Raw genomic sequence first — 15,552 nt, forward strand, 5'->3', positions numbered from 1 at the left:
TCTAACTTCCCCATCTTTACATGGTGGGGATATTAATGATAATATATTTGTATCAATGTGCTTAGAGCTCTCAGGAATTAATGGGGAATAGGCAGAAACTTCAATTAATTAACGATAATTAAAACTGGAGAAATACATAATAGCAAGAACAACCAGAGGAAAGTTTATCAAAATCCATAAATTCCAATCCAATGGATTCTGAAGTTTACCCAAGAGAAACAGTGACTGTCAGTGAGCCAGGCCCTTGGAGTAGTTTGAATTTATCCAGTGATTTTAATCCTCCCTTTAGCCAGTGTTGATTAAAACTTAGAAAATCCCACAACACTGAAGAGCACAAAAGAACAATGAAATGTACAAGGTACAGATTCTTAAGCTTTAGATCCAGAAATAGATACTTCTCAAACTAAAATAACTGGTTTGTTCAATATGCACAAAAAACCTCCACCCCAAACCAACAGACAAAACCAAGCCAAACCAAACCAACCAAACAAAAAAGCCCAAACCAACATTTTGGAAACAGCTCCAGTTCCGGGCCCCTCAGTTTAAGGACATCGAGACACTTGAACGTGTCCAGAGAAGGGCAACAAGGCTGGGGAGAAGCCTTGAGCACAAGCCCTATGAGGAGAAGCTGAGGGAGCTGGGGCTGCTTAGCCTGGAGAAGAGGAGGCTCAGGGGTGACTTCATTGCTCTCTACAACTACCTGAAGGGTGGTTGTAGCCAGGAGGGGGTTGGTCTCTTCTCCCAGGCAACCAGCACCAGAACAAGGGGACACAGTCTCAAGCTGTGCCAGGGGAAGTTTAGGCTGGAGGTGAGGAGAAAGTTGTTCACAGAGAGAGTTGTTAGCCATTGGAATGTGCTGCCCAGGGAGGTGGTGGAGTCACCATCCCTGGAGGTGTTCAAGAGGGGATTGGATGTGGCACTTGGTGCAGTGGTCTAGTCATGAGGTCTGTGGTGACAGGTTGGACTCGATGATCCTAAAGGTCTCTTCCAACCTTGGTGATACTGTGATAAAATATGCCCTTTGCCTTTTAACTCTGTGGCTCAAATCCAACATGTGGAGGTTCAGGGATGATAAAGAGCTTTATTTGATAAGCTGTACAATTAAAGTCTCATTCTTCAGTGGAATGGCTGAATGAGAGTCTAAAGCCAAATTCAGGCCATCAGTCCAGAAAATGAATGCGAGGAGTGAGCAGCCAAAGAGAAGATATTTGGATAGTGATGATAGTCAAATGCTTTTTCTGGAGGGGAAAATGTTATTCCATTACATACCTATCTGCTCATTCAAATACAAAACACTCACTTTATAAAGCCTGTGGAGCTATTTCCATATCAGAAGGCAGATGTTAGGAACATTTCTTCCTCCCTGTTGTCAGCTAGTAAAATAATTCTACCTGTATGGTTTCACTAGTTACTGGTAAATTCTTCCTCTTAGGATCAATGCTTAGAGCTGGGATTTGAAGGTTCAGTCTTGGTGAAACTTGAAATGAGCTGTGAACTGGCATCTTTTGTGCATCTCCAGTATAGAATCATAGAATGGTTTGGCTTGGAAGGCATATTTAAAGGTCATCTAGTCCAACCCCCTGGCAGTGAGCAGGTACATCTTCAACTAGATCAGCTTCCTCAGAACCCTATCCAACCTGACCCTGAATGTTTCCAAGGATGGTGCATCTACCACCTCTCTGAGCAACAAGTTCCTGTGTTTCACCACCCTCATAGTATAACATTTCTCCCTTGTATTTAGTCTGAATCTATCCTCCTTTAGTCTAAAACCATTACCCCTTGTCTTTTTACAACAAACCCTACTAAAAAGATTGTCCTCATCTTTCTTACAAGCCACTTCAATTATTGACAGACTGCAATAAGTTTGCACTGGAGCTTCTCTTCTTCAGGCTGAACAACCCCAATCTTTTCAGCCTTTATTTATAGCAGGAGACGTGCTCCAGCCCCCAGGTAGTTTCTACAGCCCTCCTTTGGTTTGGACCTGCTCTAACAGTTCCATGTCCTTCTTGTGTTGGAGGGCTCCAGAGCTGGACACAATACACCAGGTAGGGCCTCACTGTAACGATTTGCCTTCCCTGACCTGCTGGCCACCCTTCTTTTGATGCAGGCCAGGATACAGCCATCTGGGCTGCAAGTGCACATTGCTGGCTCACATCCATCTTTTCATCCACCAAGAATGCTGCTGCATGAAGAATTCCATTGAACAATGCGTGTGCTTTTCACCTCACATGCACCAGTGCATTTCGTCACAGCAACAAGCAGCACAATCAGTCACCAAGAGGGAAAGCAGATTTCAGAGAGCTCAAATCTGTCAACGAACTACAAACTGACAGATGGACAGAAGTGAAGCAAAATCACCACTCCTCTTTGCTGCGTGCGCCCCTGAGGCACAAGTAGGCACAGTTGAAGAGGAGCAGAAAAGCTCTTCCTTCTCCCCAGAGCTGCAGGGGTGACTCCACCAGGAGGCAGGCAGTTGGGCAGCTGGGGGAAGCCTGCATTACCTGTAGTGCAGTCATACCAAAGACTTCCACTACTTTCTAACTTGACTGACTCTCTCTTACCAAAAAAATTACACAGTTTGCTTGAAAGAAACAATTAAATACTACAAAGATCACAGAAATCACAGAAGCATTCAAGTTGGAAAAGACCCTCAGGACCACCAAGTACAACCCAGAACCCTACTCTACAAGGTTCACCTCTAAACCATAGCTCCAAGCACCACATCCAAACCACCTTTAAACACACATAGGGTTGGTGACTCAACCTCCTCCCTGGGCAACCCATTCCAATGCCTGACCACTCTTTCTGTGAAAAAATGTTTCCTAATGTCCAGTCTAAACCTACCCAATTGTAGCTTGAGGCCATTCCCTTTTGTTCCATCACTAACTACCTGTGAGAAGAGGCCAGCGCCATCACAAACAGACAAAGGCACGCAGTCAGACATGTTTAATAGGTGCATACTACCAAACAACATCTCAGCCCAGGCTGTCAGGTTACCTTTTCTGTTGTATTTGTGTTATTGGTTGTGTTCTGGAAGCCTTGGACAATGCCAGAAATGCACAATGGCCCAGCAAAGCCCAGCAGGTCGGCCAAGTAACGGAAGGTGCTGCTGAGAAGAATCGGGCGTCCAAAAGCGCTGTACATGGCCAGCCATATGGAGGGGCTCCTGTTGGGCTGCTCTGCTACCTTTTTCTGGAAAACAGATAGACAGCTGTCAGTGCACCAGGAAGAGGCCTTCCTGGCTGTGTATGGCCAATTTCATTTCATTTCATTCCTGTCTGGGTGCCACATGGTCCCTGAAGGCTGCTTTGGAGTAGATGACGTAGCAAACGTGCTGTAGATTTCAACTGATTGCAGAAAACCTTCGCAGCAAATTCAAACTCTGCCTCTTCTTAGCAACCAAGGCTCCTCTCCTCCAAATGCTAACTCTTTTCTAAACCTGTGAACACAGGAATGCAAATGCAGAGTAATCGTGCCAGCAGGGAGCCATTGCTCCTTGTCATATGTGCGCTGAGGAAAAGATCTGACCTATCAAGCCCTTGCTGACATGGGAAATCTTGGCTTTCACTGTAGGTGTGAAGCTACTTGAACCAGTGAGGGCTTCCCATGTGAGAAAAGGATTAAAGAAAAAAACCCAAACAAACAGACACCTACAGGAACATAGTTTAATTTCATTTATCTGGGGTTTCTGTTTGTTTGTTTGTTTTTGGTTCCCCCCCCATCTTTTGGATGCCTTCCAGGAAAACACACTTCAGTTGACCACTAATTACTTTGCTCAAGGAGGTGAAAGTAACAGGCTATGTTGGTAGGTAAGATTAAATCAGCTAAGGCTCCTTTCTAGCCTTCAGTTCATGGAATTTATGAAATATCACAATGCTTACTCTAAACCACCAAGCAGATATCTCTGTATCTAGCCAGAAGAGCTCTGATATTTCTGAGGTCCTTTCAATCTAAAGAAGAAAGAGTTTTGCTTAACAGACTTGTGGTCTGCAGAGTGTTTCCTTGTGCTTCAGGCTTTTGACACTTTAAAAAAGCTTCTGTCATTTTTCAAGCAGCATGGATGCCTGCAAATTGTAACCCAAGCCAAGCCCTCTTGAGTGTTCACAGATACATTCAAGTACAGCCCAGAAATAACAAGCCCTTGCCTCAGCAAATTAACCAAAGAAAAGCAAGTTTGCCTGTACCCTGCCTGGCTGCCTTGTCTTTTTGACTCCTGTCTGCCTTTCCTTTTATGTCACTTCAGCAGTAAGATAGAATATGTGCATGGTGCCAAAAATGTACAAGTGTACAGAAGGGCCAGATGGCCCTCTGGCTTCTAGAGACTAGACCAGAATGGTCATACCCAATGCCAAGAAGCTTAGTACACAGAAATAAGCAGCATGGGGACAAATTTGAGCTAACATTCCAGTGAGTGCAATGAAAGAATGAAGCTGCTGCTTCTGATGAGGGAAAGGGTACAAGGGCCTCAGGTGAGTTTCCCAGACAAAAGGCTCTGAAATTGTTGCCTAATAGGTTGTGAGCTAGACTTGCACTGTGGAGGCTTCTGTAATACTTCTCAAATGAATGCTCTGCACTTTAACAGCTTGATAGGGGCTAAGCTCACTTATTAGGAAACACATCTGTTGTCTTTTGGAATAAAATGACACATACTTGTGTCAGCAGGCAAACCTTCACACGGTAGAAGCCAGCAGAATTCTCTCTAGTTGAATTTGATTTTCAGGAGTTCTTCACTGACATCGAAGAAAACAAGAAAAGGTTGAACTCAGTGTTCACAGACTCCATGGTTACACAAGTGGCACTATGCTATTTTAGCAGGGAACAGCAGCCATAAAAAGTTCATCTCAGACCTGCCAGTTTACAGTCCTGTGTGCTTGGGACACGGGTTTGGAAAGCAGGGATTTAGAGAAAACAGTCAGCAAAATGTCACCTGACTCACTTCTCTCATGCTGTTATTTGTGGAGAAGTTCAACAGGTTTCAGTTTTCATGGCGTGCAGAAGGGATAGAAAGGCATCACATGAGCTGTCCAAAAGATATTTTACAATAGAGAACATTCATGGTCACATTCAGCATCTTTCCTCAAGGCATGTGATAAGAAGGGTTTGGAAAGGACCAGAAGCCTTCTTTCTGCAGGGGCATGGAGCACAGCTCAGCTCAGCTATCTCCAGACACAGGCAGGGGTAACTCAACTTAATCTGAAGGGAGCTGGGGGGCCTCCTCTTGCTAGCTCCAGAAGATTAGTGTAAAATACACCCTGGCAGCAGAGATGGTGATGGATCATCTCATCTGTATCGCAGACTGTGCTCCAACCTGAAGAATTTCCCTAATTCTGGGGCTGTTTTCTGATCTGACCATGCACAAACCAACATGTTTTTCTATGGGAGTGAACTGCAGTGAATTCCACTGCCTGGCTCTTTGAATTGGCTTTAGCCCTTTGGTTCGCCTTGTCTATGAAGTATCAGTTTACTCCAGGGTTACAGCTTGTTTTCAAATATCAGCACAAATGTGCTACAGGCTGTGGTAATCTCAAGACTTCAAACAATCACAGAATCACCAAGGTTGGAAGAGACCTCAAAGATCATCAAGTCCAACCTGTCACCACAGACCCCATGACTAAACCATGGCACCAAGTGCCACGTCCAATCCCCTCTTGAACACCTCCACCACCTCCCTGGGAAGCCCATTCCAATGGTGAATGACTTTCTCCATGAAGAACTTTCTCCTCACCTCGAGCCTAAACTTCCCTTGGTGCAGCTTGAGACTGCGTCAAAATCTGTTGTAAAAGAGCTTCATAAATGTAGGCACATATAACTATGAGTAACATTTCTGCAAGTCTTCATACATGCATGGCATGCTGAGAGAAGTTCACACACATGAGCAATAGCCCCTTTGGGTTGCCTTTTGGCAGCAGAGCCACATCTTTGTGCAGGCACACAAGGTATCTGCACATGTAAATGAGCTACAGATAAATGCTTGCACCCACTCATCATGCCTGTCATTAAGAATGGCATAGAGACACAGATCCTTGGGGCATGTAGAGTCTTTGGATTAAGTAGGATTTAGGCACCAAATGCTTCTTTAAGTAGGTGGCCTAAAGGATACACTTCTTTGCTGTGAAAAGCCCGGTTCCAATGACTCCATTTTCTGCTTAAAGCAGGTCTCTAGTCTCTGTAAGCAGCAATTACAAAAGGAAGGAGGAGCAACCTAAATCTATTAAACCAGAAATAATTGTACTGCCTAGGTTTCATTTCACAGGGCACAGAAAAGATCCTGCAGCTCCATCCTTTGCTGGGAGCAGAGAGCTGCTCCTCCTAACTTCTCCTTGCCTTGCAGTTCTAAACTTTAAACTGAGTGGAAACATCTATACATGGTGTGTGCAGGGATGGGGTTTATATGCTTCTGTCCTATATGATGCATTTTCCAAAGTGCTTGCTTCCGAGTGCTTGCATTCCCTCTGTTTATGCTTAAGAATTGATATGTATGGACAAATCAGGGAGATAAGCTCTCAAACCCTTCCTCCCTTCTGCAGAACAAAATCTTCTTTCTTTCCCCCACCCCCCAGATACATAGAGAAATTTCTCTGGAAACTCCTGCCCTACACAGTGTGTTTGTCCAACATGGTTTTGTACTGGGTCTGCCTACACTGGAGTTAATTTTCTTCATAGCAGCCCATGTGGTGCTGTGTCCTGGATTGGTGACTAAAACACTGTTGACAAGGCACCAGTGTTTTGGCTATTCTTGATATGTTCTTTTGGTTCTTTCTGAAGGAAATAAAAAAGTGAAGATGAGTGTTTCCAGATGAAACTGTTTTCTAATTTAAGATGCTTTCACAACTAGCTAAGATTTGAACACAGCTTTCCCTTTCAAAATGAAATCCAGCAAGTGACCAGTCTGTTATGGTTTTGGTTTCCAGTTGCTCTCAGTCTGGCAACTCTCCTCTGCTGTAAATTCACCTAAAACCAAACAGTATCCGTTGGACTGGAACTTCCTAGGACAAGCTTCACCTTGGAACAAACAGTCCTAAGTTAAAAATTCCTAAAATTAGGCTCTCATTAAAGCACAAAAAGGTCAGTAGAATTTCTAAGGCCAGTGGCATGGACATCGTTGGTTACCTTTTGTTCCTCATATGCTTCTTTGAGGCAAACATAATTTGTCAGAGCTCTCATTGCAATTGGAAGCTTCCCAATGGCCTTCAGGTCCACAGGTTTCTTGTGAGCAGATATGATGAGAGTGTTCATCCACCAGTAAGTTGCCTTTGAGAGCAAATTGACAAATGGCTGCAGAAACCTCACCCCCAGGTCCTGTAGATCTTCTGGTGGCTTTACTTTCTGAGGGTTCATGAAAAATACATACCTCTGGAAAGGAGAAAATAGGCAGCACATGCTTAGGAGTTACCTTATCAATAGAAATGTTTCTAGTTAAAATGATGTATGATACAACTAGAGTGTCAAATCTGCATTTGAAGGTTGAGATTGAGATTAAATATAAATTTGCATGGAAAGAGAAGCATTTACATTTTGACAGCACAGCTGTCAAGAACTTGAACAGATGATCAGGGGGCTGGGGCACCTCTGCTATGAGGACAGGCTGAGGGAGCTGGGGTTGTTCAGCCTGGAGAAGAGAAAGCTCCAGGGAGACCTACTAGCAGCCACCCAGTAACTCACAAGAAGGTTGCAGAGGGACTGTTTGCAAAGGCCTGCAGTGAAAGGACAAGGGACAACAGTTTGAAATTAGTGAAGAGCAGATTTAGATTGGATGTTAGGAACAAGTTCTGTACCATGAGAGTGCTGGAACACTGCAACAGGTTGCCCAGGAAGATGAGGCTCCATCCCTGGAGATATTCAAGGTCAGGCTGGACAAGGCTCTGAGCAACCTGATCTAGTGGAGGATGTCTCTGCAGACTGCAGGGGAGTTGGACTGGATGACCTTTGGAAGTCACTTCCAACCCAAACCATTCTGTGATTCTGTGACTATGGGTTGTGTACATAGCTATGGAGCCTACCGGTACTACCTATCTCTGTCTGAACACCAACAAAAAGAATTGATGGCTTATAATCAAATTTTAAATTATCATGGGTAAGAACATAGGCTAACTTACACATTCTCTGTGAATATAGTTTATCATAGAGTTTAACATAGCATATACTGTGTAGATTACATACACATGTACCCTTACATGCATGAAGATTCATATATATACACACATACATATATATACACACACATATATATATATATATGTACACACACACCCCCCTGTCCTATGAGGACAGACTGAAAGAGTTGGGGCTATTCAGTCTGAAGAAGAGAATGCTCTGAGGTCACCTTATTGTGGCCTTCCAGTATCTGAAGGGGGCCTACACAAAAGCTAGGGAGGGACTTTTTAGGGTGTCAGGTAATGACAGGACTAGGGGGAATGGATCAAAAATAGAAATGGGTAGATTCAGACTGGATGTTAGGAAGAAGTTCCTCCCCATGAGGGTTGTGAGGCACTGGAACAGGTTACCCAGGGAAGTGGTAGAAGCCTCATCCCTTGAGGGATGTCCCTGGATGGGGGCTCTGAGCAACCTGATCTAGTGTAAGGTGTCTCTGCCCATGGACAGGGATTTGGAACTGGTTGATCCTTGAGGTCCCTTCCAACCCTAACTGCATGTGAAATAAGCAGTCTCTGTGTGCATACAAAGAGACACATAAATACCATGCCCAGGGGACACATCAAGGATGCCATCTCCTATCGACTCATATAGAATCAACCAGACATTTACTGCTAAGCTAAACTTGGGTCTAAATGTGCCGCAAGCCAGAATTACTGAGACTAAAGACTCCTTTTCATCCCCAAGGTACTGTTGATACCTGTTCAGATGCTGATAAAGAAACCACATACCCTAACTCGAATGACATTGATCTCCACAGCCATCAGCAGCCCGTAGAGGATGACCATAATTCCAGTGATGCAGAAGCGCAGCTGAGAAAAAGGCACACCATCCTGGCAGTATCTGACAAGCTTGATAGTTTTGGTCACAAAGGCCATTATCCAGTAAAGAAAGAGAGCTGTAAAACAGGTGCACATGCATAATTTAACTAACTAAATCAAGAAAAAATTAACTACACCAGTGCTGCAGGAGTTTTAGCTCTCTCATTCTGTGCTTTAGTCCCATGCAGCACAGTGGTCATCTGTATCCTCAGCCTGCAGGTCGGTGGTGTGTGATGTCAGCCAAAGTCAGCAACTTGGGTTCAAGAGGTTGGCTTTGCATTACCTTTTCCCAACTCACTCTTTTCTTTCCTGGACCAATACTCTTCAAATACATCCACAGTGGTGGGTCTTCATACAATTACAAAAGTCCACTGAAGGTAATCTGAAAGGGTACTTTGTAATTAAAGTGAGGTAAAAGTCACTGTGAAACCTGTGAGAGACTGAGAGCCCTGGGGCTTTTTTAGTCTGGAGAAGAGAAGGCTGAGAGGGGATTTAATAAATGTTTACAAATACCTGAGGACTGGGTGTCAAGAGGGAGGGGACAGGCTCTTCTCAATTGCACCCTGTGATAGGACAAGGGGTAATGGATATAAACTACAGCACAGGAGGTTCCACCTCAATGTGATGAGGAATTTCTTCACTGTGAGGGTCACAAGAGCACTGGTACAGGCTCCCCAGAGAGTTGTAGAGTCTCCTTCTCTGGAGACTTTCAGGGCACATCTGGATGTGTTCCTGTGTGACCTGTGCTAGCTTCTACGGTCCTGCTCTGGCAGGGGGGTTGGACTTGATGATCTCTGGAGGTCCCTTCCAACCCATAACATCCTGTGATCCTGTGAGACCTGGCAAATGTCATATTACCTCTTTGAAAAAGCAGAGGGCATGACAGGTGAGCATATGGAAACATGCTCATTTTGGAAAAGAATTCATATATCTTGCATCCTGTCAGGGGCTTCTTCAGGTAGTTGAGTTATGGAACATGTTCATACATGTATGAAACATTATCCCCTAACGTCTAGTAAATTCTCCTGACCATCTCCTGACAGACACAATAGACTGCATAACTTCAGAATCAATGACCAAGGGTGCTGAGGAAGAGTGATCTGCACAGGGTGGTTTGTGATTAGGCTGCTATTAAAAGTGGCCTTTTAAAACAGCCCTTTTGAAGGAAGACAAGTTTTTGTCTCTTGTCAAAATGATCAGTGTTACAAAACATCCCCAAAAATCATGCTAGAAAGGCAATAGGCACACAATGCTTTTCCTCCTGTGATCATCCTTTAAAACACAAGTTTCCAGGGTGTACTTTAAAGAAGGTGCAACAACTACTGGTTCAAAGAGCAGAGGATTATTCCTCCCTCTTTGAATATTCTCACACTTTTCACCACATATATACACAAGCTGCCTTTGGCTAAACTACTGGGTTTTGTAAGAGTACATTCATACCACACTTAGACTTACCCAGCAGCAACTTTGGAAAGTTAGATGTTTCAATATTATGATAATAGACTATGGATACCGTGGCAGCCACAAATCCCATTATAGCTGGTAGAAAGAGATGCAGATGTCGAGATTTCATTTGTCTGAAAGTAAATAAGGCACAAATTATTCATTTTGGTGTCTTTCCCACCATTATTACATTCCTAGATGTTTTGGTAATCTATTTAAGAGGACAAATATGACTTTCATAAATATGCCTTTCACAGGGACAAAAACGAGCCAGCAAAGGTTGCTTGCAGCCCAGAAGAAAATGGTGTCCTGGGCTGCGTCAAAAGAAGTGTGACCAGCAGGATGAAGGACATGGAACTGATGGAACAGGTACAGAGTGAGCCATGAAGATGATCAGAGACCTGGAGAACCTCCCCTATGAGGACAGGCCGAGAGAGTTGGGGCTGTTCACCCTGGAGAAGTGAAGGCTCCAGGGAAACCTTAGAGCAGCCTTCCAGTGCCTGAAGGGGGCCTACGAGAAAGCTGGGGAGAGGCTTTTTCCAAGGGCTTGTAGTGATACGATGAGAGGCAATGGATTGAAGCTTGAGGAGGGCAGATTGAGACTGGAGATTAGGAAGAAATTCTTGCCAGTGAGGGTGGTGAGACACTGGAACAGGTTGCCCAGGGAGGTTGTGTGGATGATGTCCCTTCCCTGGAGGGGTTCAAGGCCAGGTTGGATGGGGCCTTGAGTGACCTGGTCTAGTTGGAAGTGTCCCTGCCCATGGCAGCGGTGTTGGAACTGGATGATCTTTCAGGTGCCTTCCAACCTAAACCATTCTGTGAATCTATGAAAAATATTATTTTCATGTGAATGCCTTAACTTTTGCCAGTATTTACTTGCCATTATAGCTTGAGAGAAGAGTAACAAAGTGCTAAGAATAATTGTCTTACCTTCATCCCATTAAAATCCAGAGAGTTCATGAAATTATGCCCCAGATGGTTCATGAGATTATGCTCCATCATTTTTTTTTTGTAGGAAAAACTTCCTAGGCAGCCCACCACTCATTAACAGCATACATTAATGAATGCAGTTAGCTTGGTTATCTACTGAACACCATCACTTACGTATCAGAAACGATGCCCTCTGCTATTTCACACACGTGTACGAACAGGAGGGTGAATGTCAGGATCCACCGCAGGTTGTGCCCGGGGAAGTGCAGCCAGGTATTGTGGTGAATCTGGACTTTGGAACTTTGGCTTCCCCAGCCTGGGAAATAATAGTAAAGAAAGAAGAAAGTTATCATACAGCCAGCCAGTGAATGATGCAGTTATCAATTCCTTCTTCTAATCCATAGGTCACTCTTAGTACTATATAATCAACATAAAAATTCCATGAGACTATAGGGGCTGTTGTTAAGATGACGCAGGTGCATCTGGGTTGCCAGGTAGCTCCCCATAATTTAGATCTGCCCACATAAACAGCGGGACAATAGACTTCCCTAGGAGAAGAGGCCACCGGAGAAGAGAAAGAAACACCTCAAAGTTTTACCCTCACACAATAGGGACTGACAGCTCTCAAGAGAAGGTATCATTGTGGTTTTCCCAGTCACAGACATGAGCAGGCAAAGGTTCCAATGTGTAGAAAAGTTGTGTTCTCCCATGAGACCTCAAAGAGACTTTGAACCAATATTTACTTTGAACCAGTAAAACTGGTTACCTCTGTCTCAGGCATAACACAACTTGGGTACGCATACACATAACATCCAGTTTAATCTGTTTTTTTTCCTGGCATCATTGGGCAACAGAGGGACTTTGCAGTGGCTGCAGCATTATTGCAAAAATAATTGGTTAATACCTGCAAAAATATTAAAGCAGCCTGCTCCAGCATGATGCACAAACCATAACTTGCTAATTTCAAATCTGAAGAAAAGTTCTCAAGAGAGACATTTCAAAGCATTCGGGAATTATTATTTTGTTGTTGATGTTCTTCATCTATCTTTTTGTGCATCTTAGTTCAGATTTGCATCTAAAACTGTCATCATTTCAAGCAGGTTGGTTTCAGACCTCTGGGTCAACCTCTCTCTCCCGTTTGAAAACTATTAGATACAAAGCCTGCAGAGCCTCCACAACCTCTCTGGGCAGCCTGCTCCAGGGCTCTGGCACCCTCACAGGGAAAAAGTTTCTCCTCCTGTTCACATGGAACCTCCTCTGCTCCAGCCTGCACCCATTGCCCCTTCTCCTGTCATTGGACATCCCTGAGCAGAGCCTGGCTCCATCCTCCCCACACTGCCCTTCACATCTTGATAAACATGAATGAGGTCACACCTCAGGCTCCTCTGCTCCAAGCTCAAGAGCCCCAGCTCCCTCAGCCTTTCCTCAGCAGGGAGATGTTCCACTGCCTTCAGCATCTTCGAGGCTCTGTGCTGGACTCTCTCAAGCTGTTCTCTGAGGTCCTTCTTGAAATGAGGGATCCAGAACTGGACACAATATTGTAGATGCAGCCTCACCAGGGCAGAGTAAAGGGGCAGGAGAACCTCTCTTGCTATACTCACCACATCCTTTCTAATCTACCCCAGGATGCCCTTGGCCTTCTTGGCCACAAGGGCACATAGCTGGCTTATGTGCATCCTTCTGTCCACCAGGACCCCCAGGTCTTTTTACCCTATGTTGCTCTCCCACAGGTCAGTCTCTAGCCTATCCTGGCCCATGGTTTCAGTGTTTATAGGGTTGCACAGCTCCATGGAGTCACTCACCAATGAACAAAATTGGGAAGGTGATAAACAGCAAGAAGACATGAGGGACCAAGTTGAGAGCATCCACAAAGCAGACATTCCTTAGCACACCAGCACTGATGTTATAGGCTGAAGCATTGTCATTACCACAGAACGCGAGCCTCATCGCTTCCAGGAGTTCTGATTGCTACAAAAAAAACCCAGAGAATAGTTGACTACCTAAACTGCCAGCATTCCCTTTAGCTAAACACAAAGTGAATGAAACAAGGAGATACAGAAGGAACACACTGAACAGCCCGTAGAGAAATATTTAGTTGTGTGTTGCAAATGCTTTTGAACCCAGTCAGGTAGAAACACATTAGAACGAAGGCTGTGGTTATACTGTACATACTCATTAAACACACTACACAATGCCTTCTGCTGTTCTTTTCATGCTCAAGTGTTTTGCTGCAGGAAGAAGGACAAGAAAAACTTGAAAAGATGATTTTCTTTTCCCATAAGAAAAGTCAAGAGCGTATAAGCTGGCTCCTGTTCGTTACTGCTTCTTTGATGATCCAATGTTCTCTGTGCAACATCTTTTGTTGCACCAAATTTTTAGTGCAAGCTCTGAACCCTCAATATTTGTAATTTGGCAGTTTTGCACTTTGATGACCCGATGTCCTCTGAGCAATGTTTCTCTTTTGCACTAGATTTTCAGTGCAAGCTCTGAACCTTTGATATGTGTAATTTGGCAGCTTTGCATTCACTGGTATTTTTCATTTCTTCATTGTCCCATAGAAGGCCAATGTTCCTGCACAGCAGTCACCACCAGTAACTCAGAATTGAAGTAGGTTGGATTCAAGATTGCATTGGCAGAAAAAGCCAGGATTTGTGCTTGATCCTGCAAACCCTTATGCATGTGCTTAGCCTCATCTAAGCAGTTCTCTGACTTCTGTGATTTCTTATGAGATTATCTTTGTACACCAAGATAAACTCAAGCATTCGTGCTTGCAGAGTATGGGCCATAGTAGGGCTTAGAGTTATGACCAGCTTCTGGCTTTTATCAACCTGTGCACAGTTTATTTAATCGTTCTTTAAAGGCAGATGAAACAAAATTGCAAACAAAATGTTTCCTTGATGGTTTCCTTCTCCTAGACTTACACACAGCAACATAATGCTGGGGAATAGTTTGTATAAACTCATTTCCTCGCATCCTTTAGCCCAGATTTTACATTCTTGAAAGGGAAATAGTATCTTTAATTCAGCACATCTTTGTATGCTTTGGTGAATGCACCTTTCTGCTACAACATTGGTGGTAATGAGCCTTGCATAATATAACAATATAATTAATAACAAAAAAGAAGAGCATAATCACTGTTAAAAAACCAAAGGTTTTCTTCTTTTCCTCAAATAGTTCAGATTAGTTCTCTGAGCCCAGTTGTAAGCGTAACATGGTAAGCATAAACTACTAAACCACTCTCTTAGACAGAACAGAAATGTGTAGATCACCAAACCAATTTTAATCCTTTGCAAAGAAACCCTTTTTTGCCTTCAGCTCCCTTTATGCTGGATCTGAAAAACACAATCCATACTAAAATACATCAGTGAAGTTTGTAAAGGAGTTTCATTGAAAAGAAAGTGGTAAATGGAATAGAATAGAATAGAATAGAATAGAATAGAATAGAATAGAATAGAATAGAATAGACTTAACCAAGTTGGAAGAGACCTTTGAGATCACTGAGTCCAACCTATCATCCAACACTATCTAATCAACTAAACCATGGCAAAAAGTGCCCCATCCAGTCTCTTCCTAAACACCTCCAGTGATGGTGACTCCACCACCTCCCTGGGCAGCACATTCCAATGACCAGTCTTTCATTCTGTGAAGAACTTCTTCCTAACATCCAGCCTAAACCTCCCCTGGCACAGCCTGAGACTGTGTCCTCTTGTTCTGGTACTGGCTGCCTGGGAGAAGAGACCAACATCCGTCTGGCTACAACCTCCCTTCAGGTAGTTGTAGACAGCAATAAGGTCTCCTCTGAGCCTCCTCTTCTCCAGGCTAAGCAACCCCAGCTCCCTCAGCCTGTCCTCACATGGCTTGTGCTCCAAACCCCTCCCCAGCCTTGTTGCCCTTCTCTGGACACCTTCCAGCAACTCAACATCTTTCCTAAACTGAGGGGCCCAGAACTGGACACAGCTGCAGCCCCTCTTCCAAATGCATCAGCAATTTATGGTCTGAGATTTGCCGGAAGTTAAGCATAACTTGGAGTCATATGGTGGACCACAAATGCAAGCATGTACTTTCTATGGTGCAATACCTGACAGGCAACCCCCTTACTCCTCAGTAAAACACAACCTGATGGAGAGCTTGGCCCATGCTCTACAATGAGCAGAGTGATATCAGCACTATCTTTTATTTGTGTATAAAACCCCTGTTCATCAGTGCA

General features: G+C 44.0%; 1 protein-coding gene across 5 annotated transcripts in view; it reads right to left on the reverse strand.

Moving 5' to 3' along the window:
• ABCC9 (ATP binding cassette subfamily C member 9) overlaps positions 1-13,304 on the reverse strand; it is a 72,959-nt gene extending 59,655 nt beyond the window's left edge. For all 5 annotated transcript variants that reach the window (XM_054167577.1, XM_054167580.1, XM_054167581.1 and 2 more), the window contains exons 1-6: positions 13,148-13,304; positions 11,520-11,661; positions 10,428-10,549; positions 8,883-9,049; positions 7,111-7,353; positions 2,998-3,192 (exon numbers count right to left, since the gene is read on the reverse strand). In XM_054167577.1, coding sequence (XP_054023552.1) covers positions 2,998-3,192; positions 7,111-7,353; positions 8,883-9,049; positions 10,428-10,549; positions 11,520-11,661; positions 13,148-13,292 — 1,014 coding nt within the window. In that variant the 5' untranslated portion in view covers positions 13,293-13,304. The remainder of the gene's footprint in view (positions 1-2,997; positions 3,193-7,110; positions 7,354-8,882; positions 9,050-10,427; positions 10,550-11,519; positions 11,662-13,147) is intronic.
• Between the last annotated feature and the right edge of the window lie 2,248 nt (positions 13,305-15,552).

This window comes from Dryobates pubescens, chromosome 15 (genome assembly GCF_014839835.1).
Source record: "Dryobates pubescens isolate bDryPub1 chromosome 15, bDryPub1.pri, whole genome shotgun sequence".
Lineage (NCBI taxonomy): Eukaryota > Metazoa > Chordata > Aves > Piciformes > Picidae > Dryobates > Dryobates pubescens.